General features: G+C 39.1%; 2 protein-coding genes across 2 annotated transcripts; both read left to right on the top strand.

The window, feature by feature from the left end:
* The first annotated feature begins 576 nt into the window (after nucleotides 1-576).
* Nucleotides 577-3,475, top strand: LOC116504956 (lysozyme C, milk isozyme-like). Its single transcript, XM_032212215.1, has 4 exons — nucleotides 577-791; nucleotides 1,561-1,722; nucleotides 2,417-2,495; nucleotides 3,244-3,475. Exons 1-4 carry the CDS (start codon nucleotides 656-658, stop codon nucleotides 3,308-3,310), a joined length of 444 nt encoding a protein of 147 aa, XP_032068106.1. The 5' UTR covers nucleotides 577-655; the 3' UTR covers nucleotides 3,311-3,475.
* A 2,699-nt stretch (nucleotides 3,476-6,174) lies between these two features.
* LOC116504957 (lysozyme C, milk isozyme-like) lies at nucleotides 6,175-9,124 on the top strand. The gene is made up of 4 exons (XM_032212216.1): nucleotides 6,175-6,310; nucleotides 7,080-7,241; nucleotides 7,935-8,013; nucleotides 8,956-9,124. Exons 1-4 carry the CDS (start codon nucleotides 6,175-6,177, stop codon nucleotides 9,020-9,022), a joined length of 444 nt encoding a protein of 147 aa, XP_032068107.1. The 3' UTR covers nucleotides 9,023-9,124.
* The last annotated feature ends 1,730 nt before the right edge of the window (nucleotides 9,125-10,854 follow it).

Below are 10,854 nucleotides of genomic sequence, written 5' to 3'. Positions count from 1 at the left end.
AGAATCCAGAATTCAGCAATTTCAGATCATGATGGAGAAAACTCTATGTGGTCACAGAGAGTTGATGATGACTTACACAGGTAAGAAGGGTAAAACAGCAATAAAATCAAGAAATGAAATACAATTCACTGGGTTATTTCAATATGTTGCATTACTACACAAATTTCATCAGGCAAAAAAAAACATACATGGAAACCAGAGTTGTATTGAAACAAACAAACAGAAACCTCAACTAAATGTTGAGTTACCCAGAGAGAGAGGAATGTCTATGGGACAGAAATCCGAAAAGTCAAGAAGGTGGCATTCACCACACAATAAAAGCCGTGTTCCTTTTTCACATCTATCAAATGTGGACACATAAAAAAGGTTGGGGCTTCAATCACACAGTTGAAACCACCTCTTATTCATTGACCCAACATTTGTCACGGGGCTAAAAATGCTGTCAACTATTTGTTGGTTTTGGCTTCTGATAAAATTGAAAATGATAATTATGATTTCTCCTTAGTCTTTGCTTATCAGCTCATATTAACCTCAGAATTATTACTACATACCTTGTTTGCCATCTCTACAGAGGTGCCAGTTTCTCAAGCTGTGACTATAAAATCCCATAGTTTTCCTGGGGAAGTCAGACATCGTCCTCCAAGGAGCTGCAGCAATGAAGGCATTAGTGCTCACCCTCCTCTTCCTCTTCATTGCAGCCAATGAAGCCAAAGTATACACCAAATGTGAACTGGCTTCAATTCTGAAACGAAGTGGCATGGATGGATATTATGGCTACAGTTTGGGCAACTGTGAGTTTACTCTTTTTTTCTCCATCTTAGCAAGTTCCACGTTTGTAAGGGGGAACCAAAATGCAGCAGATCTTTCAATAATTAGTTCAACCAACCTTCCCAATGAATTCTTTGAATATTCTGAGAATGAGAATATGTGCTTTCTTCTCATCCCAAATTATCTCCCTGGACTAACACCCTTATTATTTTTTAATCAAAGTGGTAGGTTTCCAATTTGTTGCCTGATTGGGACAATTGCAGGACTGATATATGGCTATACGACATTGGACTCTGTGGTTTGGGTTTTTTTTACAATTATGGCTTAGTGAATATTTTATTTACTCTCTTAAGAATAAGCATTTATCCCTCCCAGGATAAACATTCTCTAAAAGGTAAGATCTTTCAAATGCTACCAAGTCATTGAAATTTAGTATATGATTGAAGGGGCCATCATAGAAGATTTTCTACATGCGCAGATTGTCAAAAGATGCACAGTGGAAAGGTACCACTTCCCTGGAAGGCTCAAATTAAAAAGAGAGAAAAAAGGAAGGATGGCTTTATGTGCTATTAAGAGCTCCAGGAATATCTTGGAGACAAGAATCCTAATTATTCCTAATTCCCTGAAGATTTACAAAATATATTGGCTTTCTTGGGTCCTTTCTTGAGGGAAGAATAAGAAGGTATTTAAGCATTATGTTATAAATGCTCTATTTAAAAAAAAAAATCAGAATAGCTTTTTCATTTACTGCACAGATCTTACATAGCCCATCCCCCATTTGCTTTCTTCCAGGGATCTGTATGGCTTATTACGAGAGCAGATACAACAGCAGAACTGTGGGGCCACGAAACTGGGATGGAAGTCGCGACTATGGGATTTTCCAGATAAACAGCCGTTGGTGGTGCAACAATAACCAGGGCCGTACAGCTAACGGCTGCAATAAGGCTTGCAGTGGTAAGACACCTAGTCTGATAGGCTTCCAAAATTCTGTTGTTATTATCTGCTTCAACACCATGAGATAATGTGCCTGTATTCCTTGTAGTTTTTCAGATGGATAGCATTGATATTGACTCATCAACACTATCTATCAAAATTGCTTTGAGTTCCTGTTTGGGTCAACAGTGATAATATCTAGCTACTCTGCTTTCTATTGGCCTCTTAGCCTTCTTCCATTTAGTGTCCTGCTACCCAACTTGTCACAACTACTCTGAATTTCTTCACACAGATATATCTCAATTTCTGCCCCCAGAACATCCACCACAGTATTATATAAAGAGCAAAAGGTTCTTCATACGTGGTGAAGTCCCCCTGTCCCACTCACATTAACAATCTCACACTCTCTTCAGTGCTTTTTAAATATTTCTTCACTTTTATGATTTTTATAAATAATTCAAAGTTGCACACATACCTTCCCCCTATTTTCCTTAAGTCAACTTAACTCTGTGAAGTGAGTTGGGCTGAGATTAAGTGACTGGCCCAAAGTCACCCAACCAGCTTTCATTTCCACGGTGAGCTTAGAACTCACAGTCTCCTGGTTTGTAGCCTGGAGCCTTAACCACTAGACTGAACTGTGCAATGAAAAGGGTTGCTTGGTAATACCTTTGAAACATTTGGAGTTGGACAAATTCTAATTTGCCTCTTTTGGCAGCTTTCACAAATGATGACATCACAGATGATATTGCTTGTGCTAAGAGAATTGTGCGTGATCCCAATAGGATGGACGCCTGGTGAGTCAATCTTTCATTAACATCTTCTACATGTAACATTGGGTAGCAACTGAGCTTGTAGTCATGAAATTTAATTACTTTCTTTAGACTATTGTAAAACTTTTGAGCATTGGTAGTGAAATATACTTTCTGATCATTACAGATTGTATTTTTATTACTATACTTGCATTCTTGTAGCTTTAAAATATGGGTTTAAGCAGTCTTTTAAATCCTGTTTTAAAAGTAGCCTGAGACACAATTTAAGATGGGGCTGTTGATGCTTTTTATATGCTGGATTACTCCTGCCAAATCATTTTACATCAATTATCCACTTCCTTGCTTGTCAGCAGCTAAAAAAAACTAGGCTTTAGTTCCAAGTTGGATCAGGTAGCAGCAGAATTAGGCAGAGGGCCTTGTGAACACAAGGATTCTAATTCCATGGAATGAGCTCCATGGGATCAGAGATCTGGTAAGTAAAAAACCTAATAGTGAGAAGCAGGGAGAGACCATTCCTGAAGCCTACAATCATAGAATGAATAGTAAAGAGGAAGACAGCAGCAGATCATTAGGTGGAAAACTTTTCAGCTGAGTATCGAAAAGCAAAGAATAAAAATGCTTTGGGGTAAATAATATAAAAATTATTCTGTGTTGTACTGAAGAGAGTCCAAAGCATCTAATGGTCATAAGTCGCATTTATGCTTTATTGTGAGAAATAGAAAGCCAGAACTATTTTAGCTAAAAGAATTATTTTAATCTAATTTACTCCTAGGGTTGCCTGGAGAAACAACTGCAAAGGAAGAAATCTGTCAAAATGGACCAGTGGGTGCAGGCTCTGAATGTGATGATCCTTCATTTCTCTTTCTCCTCCTGTCATGAAAACAATATTATTCCTTATATAACCACACTGAGCAGTTTGATTCTATGCCTACACTCCACATATTGGGGAGAATGAGTTTCTTTGCATACAAACAATGGTTTTGAAATGGTTTCTGGGTGGAAGAGGGAAAGACTTTGCTTTTTAAAATTGCTTCAATAAAATGAGTATTGTGCATTATCCCCTTCTCTGTTTCATGCTTTATTTCCTTTCATCCTTCATTATTCCAACATAATTGAACTGGCCACCAATCATTCTAATGGCAGAGCAGATTTGCAACTGGAAGATTGGCATCCTAGGCCACAGAAATTCTATGGTCAACCTCCAGTTATGTTAAAGCTTGGCTTTTAGTCTTTGCTATAAGAAAAACTGAGGTCTGTGATAGATACCAGAAACATTGGTAATGGTTTACATCAAGGTCCCCTGTTCTGGCAGGAACAGATTCAATCTGATTGGTTGAAGGGTCTGACAGCTTTTTCTACCCATATTACTCTACGAACAACCTTGTAGAGTCATTTTTTGCCCTCAGGAGCCTTCAGGGAAGCCTCCGGAATGCCCCTGAACACTCCGGAGGGCTAAAAGTAGCCCTACAAGCAACCCAGAAGTGACAAATGGCTCCATGTGCCACTTGTGGCATGCGGGCCATAGGTTCGCCATCACGGTTCTAGATCATTTTTCTGACCTCATGTACAATGAGATTCTCTTTGACACAATGTAAATAACCAAAATTCTTATCCCAGTATGCAATTACTGAAAAAGCCCAACTGGACAAATTTTCTTATGGTAACTTTCTTTGTAAATTAAGAACCGCAGGCTATAGGAGAAAGGATTGATAAACACAATGAAAGATGAGGTGTAAATAAGTGTAAAAGTGTTGTTATACACATTGCCAGGTTCGGCTTAAGGTCAGTCCTACTCTCACAGCCCACATCAAGACCTGTATTCAAATTACTTTCAACTGAACATTGAGGAACAAGTGAAGAGCGACTGAATTTAAAATAATAGCAAAACTTCACTGGCTCCAATGTATATTTGCTCTTTCTCATATACACACAAACTAACACTGGATCCAAATTTATCCACATCCTTCTCGACTAGATAGTAGGCACTCATCAGAAGCTGCTAGACTTGATCCAAAGATGGCTGAACGTGTAGATGGGCTTGTGGATCTTTTAGCACCCAAATGCTTTGCTTTGCTTTGCTGATTGACAAATCTAGCGGCAATTCTTACCTTGCTGTTTTACAAGTCTGGTAGCTATGTATGGGATTTCGGGCGGGGAGGTGAGTTTCACGTACTCAGGGTCAACTTCTTTTGTCCAGTTCAAATGATATTTATTTTCTTTTGCTTCCTTAACAACTTAGTTCTTTCTTAACTACTTTCCCTAAGATATGTTTTAGACAAGATTCCGAGTTTTTCTCCACATAGCTTATATGCTTACTTCATCCTTAGGTATAGAAACTTCAGCCTAGTCTCACAGTGTCCTCTAATATTTCCAAAATTTAAAGATTGTTGACAACAAACTCTTTTACAAAAGGAAGGGAAGGGGAAAGAGGAAGGAATTTGTGCACTGAAAATGGAGTTCGAGTCTCACACTTGACAACAATTTGTTTTTCTCTTTATAAATTCCATTTCTCTAAAAGCAAATTTTAAAAAATAGTAATAATTTAAAACCATGTAGAAGAGGTGTGAAACACACAAACATTCATAATAATGACTCAAACTCACTGGCCCAGTGACTGAGGAAGCAACAAGATGCTCAGGAAGTCAAAATCTTTCAAAAAAGAGCAGAATTGAGGCTGTGGGGATCTCAGGAAAGCCAGATTCTTGCTTCCTGGGAGCCAAAAGATTTGTTGTTTTGATCAGATCTGAAATAGTCTAATCCTATTAGATCTTACTAGATAGATAATTGGAGATGAATTAGTCCTGCAGGCATCCTGAAAACATATAGAGCTTTTGCCGATAAAAACTATTACTCTGATTTTCCCAAGGAAATAAGTGGCAACTGTTGGAATACAGTGTTCATGTATTTTATACAACAATATAGCAGCAGGGATATATATTCTGCAACCAGTGTTTGTAACTGGTTGATGATGGTTAGTCTCCCAGGACAGCCTATGTAGAGTTCACTGCACTGTGAATGCTGTGAATAATTCACAGAATCCAGAATTCAGCAATTTCAGATCATGATGGAGAAAAACTCTATGTGGTCACAGAGAGTTGATGATGACTTACACAGGTAAGAAGGGTAAAACAGCAATAAAATCAAGAAATGAAATACAATTCACTGGGTTATTTCAATATGTTGCATTACTGCACAAATTTCATCAGGCAAAAAAAAAAAAACCATACATGGAAACCAGAGTTGTATTGAAACAAACAAACAGAAACCTCAATTAAATGTTGAGTCACCCAGAGAGAGAGGAATGTCTATGGGACATAAGTCCAAAACGTCAAGAAGGCGGCATTCACCACACAATAAAAGCCCTGTCCCTTTTTCACATCTATCAAATGTGGACACATAAAAAAGGTTGGGGCTTCAATCACACAATTGAAACCACCACTTGTTCATTGATCCAACATTTGTCACGGGGCTAAAAATGCTGTCAACTATTTGTTGGTTTTGGCTTCTGATAAAATTGAACATGATAATTATGATTTCTTCTTGGTGTTTGCTCTCAGTACTTATGAGCTCATATTAACCTCAGAATCATTGCTACATACCTTGTTTAAAATCTCAACAGAGGTGCCAGTTTCTCAAGCTGTGACTATAAAATCCCATAGTTTTCCTGGGGAAATCAGACATCGTCCTCCAAGGAGCTGCAGCAATGAAGGCATTAATTCTCACCCTCCTCTTCCTCTTCATTGCAGCCAATGAAGCCAAAGTATACACCAAATGTGAACTGGCTTCAATTCTGAAACGAAATGGCATGGATGGATATTATGGCTACAGTTTGGGCAACTGTGAGTTTACTCTTTTTTTCTCCATCTTAGCAAGTTCCACGTTTGTAAGGGGGAACCAAAATGCAGCACATCTTTCAATAATTAGTTCAACCAACCTTCCCAATGAATTTTTTGAATGTTCTGAGAATGAGAATATGTGCTTTCTTCCCATCCCAAATTATTAGGATTCTCCCTGGACTAACACCCATTATTTTTTAAGCAAAGTGGTAGATTTCCAATTTGTTGCCTCATTAGGACAATTGCAGAACTGATATATGGTTATACCATCTTGGACTCTGTGGTTTTGGTTTTTTTACAATTATGGCTTAGTGACCATTTTATTTACTCTCTTAAGAATAAGCATTTATCCCTACCAGGATAAACATCCTCTAAAAGGTAAAATCTTTCAAATGCTACCAAGTCATTGAAATTTAGTATATGATTGAAGGGGCCATCATAGAAGATTTTCTACATGTGCAGATTGTCAAAAGATATCTCTGCCCTGGAAGGCTCAAATTAGAAAGAGAGAAGAAAGGAGAGATGGCTTTATGTGCCATTAAGAGCTCCAGGAATATCTTGGAGACAAGGATCAGATTTATTCCTAATTCCTAATCAGATTTATTCCTAATCCAAAATATATTGGATTTCTTGGGTCCTTTCTTGAGGGAAGAATAAGAATGTATTTAAGCATTATGTTATAAATGCTCTATTTTTTAAAAAAAAATCAGAATAGCTTTTTCATTTACTGCACAGATCTTTCATAGCCCATCCCCCATTTGCTTTCTTCCAGGGATCTGTTTGGCTTATTACGAGACCAACTACAACAGCGGACTTGTGGGCGAACCAAACTGGGATGGCAGTCGTAACTATGGGATTTTCCAGATAAACAGCCGTTGGTGGTGCAACAATTATCAGGGCCATACAGCTAACCACTGTAAAAAGTCTTGCAGTGGTAAGACACCTCGTCTGATAGGCTTCCAAAACTCTGTTGTTATTATCTGCTTCAACACCATGAGATAATATGCCTGTATTCCTTGTAGTTTTTCAGATGGATAGCATTGATATTGACTCATCAACACTATCTATCAAAACTGCTTTGTTTTTCTATTTGGGTCAACAGTGATAATATCTAGCTAATCTGCTTTCTATTGGCCTCTTAGCCTTCTTCCATTTAGTGTCCTGCTACCCAACTTGTCACAACTACCCTGAATTCCTTCACACAGATATATCTCAATTTCTGCCCCCAGAACATCCACTACAGTATTATCTAAAGAGCAAAAGGTTCTTCATACGTGGTGAAGTCCCCCGTCCCACTCACATTAATAATCTCACACTCCCTTCAGTGCTTTTTAAATATTTCTTCACTTTTATGATTTTTATAAACAATTCAAGGTTGCACACATACCTTCCCCCTATTTTCCTTAAGTCAACTTAACTCTGTGAAGTGAGTTGGGCTGAGATTAAGTGACTGGCCCAAAGTCACCCAACCAGCTTTCATTTCCAAGGTGAGCTTAGAACTCACAGTCTCCTGGTTTGTAGCCTGGAGCCTTAACCACTAGACTGAACTGTGCAATGAAAAGTGTTGCTTGGTAATACCTTTGAAACATTTGGAGTTGGACAAATTCTAATTTGCCTCTTTTGGCAGCTTTCACAAATGATGACATCACAGATGATATTGCTTGTGCTAAGAGAATTGTACGTGAGCCCCAAGGGATGGATGCCTGGTGAGTCAATCTTTCATTAACATCTTCTACATGTAACATTGGGTAGCAACTGAACTTGTAGTCATGAAATTTAATAACTTTCTTTAGACTATTGTAAATCTTTTGAGCATTGGTAGTGAAGTATTCTTTCTGATCATTACAGATTGTATTTTTATTGCTATACTTGCATTCTTGTAGCTTTAAAATATGGGTTTAAGCAGTCTTTTGAATCCTGTTTTAAAAGTAGCCCGAGACTCAATTTAAGATGGGGCTGTTGATGCTTGTTATATGCTGGATTACTCATTCCAAATCATTTTACATCAATTATCCACTTCCTTGCTTGTCAGCAGCTAAAAAAAACTAGGCTTTAGTTCCAAGTTGGATCAGGTAGCAGCAGAATTAGGTAGAGGGCCTTGTGAACACAAGGATTCTAATTCCATGGAATGAGCTCCATGGATCAGATATCTGGTAAGTAAAAAACCTAATAGTGAGAAGCAGGGAGAGATCATTCCTGAAGCCTCCAATCATAGAATGAATAGTAAAGAGGAAGACAGGAGCAGATCATTAGATGGAAAACTTTTCAGCTGAGTATCGAAAAGTAAAGAATAAAAATGCTTTGGGGTAAATAATATAAAAAGTATTCTGTGTTGTACTGAAGAGTCCAAAGGATCTAATGGGCATAAGTCACATGTATGCTTTATTGTGAGAAATAGAAAGCCAAAACTATTTTAGCTAAAAGAAATATTTTAATCTGAAGGAAAGGAGATTCATTTAAACAATTAAGAAAAGAACTTTATCAGTCAACGAACAGGAAAGATGAAAGAATGATAGTTGCACTAGTTCACCTAAAAGCTTCCTTAATCTCTCCAAATAGAGATTCATTATTATGTTAAAGACACTACCACATGTATGAACCACAAAGATATGCATTATGCTTATTTTTATTCTTATTCCTTCCTTAAGGTTTGCCTGGAAAAACCACTGCAAAGGAACAAACCTGTCAGAATGGACCTGGGGCTGCGGGCTCTGAATGTGATGATCCTTTATTTCTCTTTCTCCTCCTATCATGAACACAATATTATTCTTTATATAACCACACTGAGCAGTTTGATTTGATGCCTACACTCCACATATTGGGAAGAATGAGTTTCTTTGCATACAAACAATGGTTTTAAAATGGTTTCTGGGTGGAAGAGGGAAAGACTTTGCTTTTTAAAATTGCTTCAATAAAATGAGTATTGTGCATTATCCCCTTCTCTGTTTCATGCTTTATTTCCTTTCATCCTTCATTATTCCAAAATAATTGAACTGGCCACCAATCATTCTAATGGCAGAGCAGATTTGCAACTGGTAGATTGGCATCCTAGGCCAGAGAAATTCTATGGTCAACCTCCAGTTATGTTAAAGCTTGGCTTTTAGTCTTTGCTATAAGAAAAATTGAGGTCTGTGTTAGATACCAGAAACATTGGTAATGGTTTACATCAAGGTCCTCTGTTCCGGCAGGAACAGATTCAATCTGATTGGTTGAAGGGTCTGACAGTTCCCTATAAAAGGGCTGCTGTCAGACTGAACCTTCTCTGGATTGTACATAGTTGACTTGTGCTAATAAAGAGCTGTTTGTTACTCTGAAGCCTGAGTGCGCCTTCATTCACCCAATTTAACACTGGTGACGAGGATGGGATCGGAAGGCAACTAGGCAGACAAAAAGAGCACGACAATCCAGCAAGTCAATCCAGCCTGGAGCACGGAGTGATATCGAGCAGCCATCTTTGAGCGGCAAATTCAAACGCGCTCAGAAACACAAGATGACAATGCACACCCCACCAACTCCGTACAACCCAGCCACCAAACACTGGGAATCCTACATGATGAGGTTCGATTTCTTCCTCGAAGCCAACGACCTCATGGGCCTTTCTGAAGGTCGGAAAAAGAATATGTTCCTGGGCTACTGCGGACCAGAGGTGTTCGAGACAGCGAAGGATTTGTCCGAGCCAATGCCACTCCAATCGGTCGCTTGGCCAGTTCTACAACAGACACTGAAAACACACTATGCTCCCAAATTGTCTAAATACATCCGGAGGCATGAATTCAACATCTGTAACCAAAAAGAAGGGGAATCCATCAACGAATACATTGCCGCGCTCAGAAAGGCTGCAGCGTACTGCAAGTGTAGACATCTTCATGAACTACTACTTGACCGCATCATATGTGGTGTTAGGGACATTGCAGAGGAGATTATTAGCAAAAACTATTCTTACTCTCCAAATTGCCCTAGATGAAACCAGGGCTACTGAGTCTTCAATTAAATCAATGGAAACCCTGCAGCGCCAAAATAGTCCAAAGAGCCCGTGGAAGAGCGCAGGCGTGCATCGCGAGGACACAGAGTCTGAAGGCTTGGAGAGCAAAGATGACAGCTACCACATGCGCAGTGATCGCACCAAGCCGGTGCAAAAATTTGAACCGTGTTTCCTGCCTTGCGCCGGCTGCAGAGAAACCACATTAGAACACATTGCCATTTCCATGACGCCATCTGTCAATGCTGCAAACCCAAGGGGCACATCGCCAAGGTCTGCAGAAGCCATCACCCCACTACAACCTGGAAGCCTAGAAGCATACCTAACTGCCAGCAGAGGCCCAACCAAGGGGCATGACAGCCATTACCACGGCAAACAGAAGGCAACATCAGAGTCACCTAACACACATCCATAGGCCAAGTCTGCACAAAGCAGCCAAAAAAACTGAAAGTCACAGTCCCCATTGAGGACTCTCTATGCGATATGGAGATTGACACGGAGTCATCCTTGACCATAATGTCTTGGGCAGTGCTCAAACAGGCTATCCCTAGCCTTAAAAAGCATCAGC

This window comes from Thamnophis elegans, chromosome 2 (assembly GCF_009769535.1).
Source record: "Thamnophis elegans isolate rThaEle1 chromosome 2, rThaEle1.pri, whole genome shotgun sequence".
NCBI lineage: Eukaryota > Metazoa > Chordata > Lepidosauria > Squamata > Colubridae > Thamnophis > Thamnophis elegans.
The sequence above is the reverse complement of the archived record's forward strand: the minus strand, read 5'-3'. Positions and strand labels throughout refer to the sequence as shown.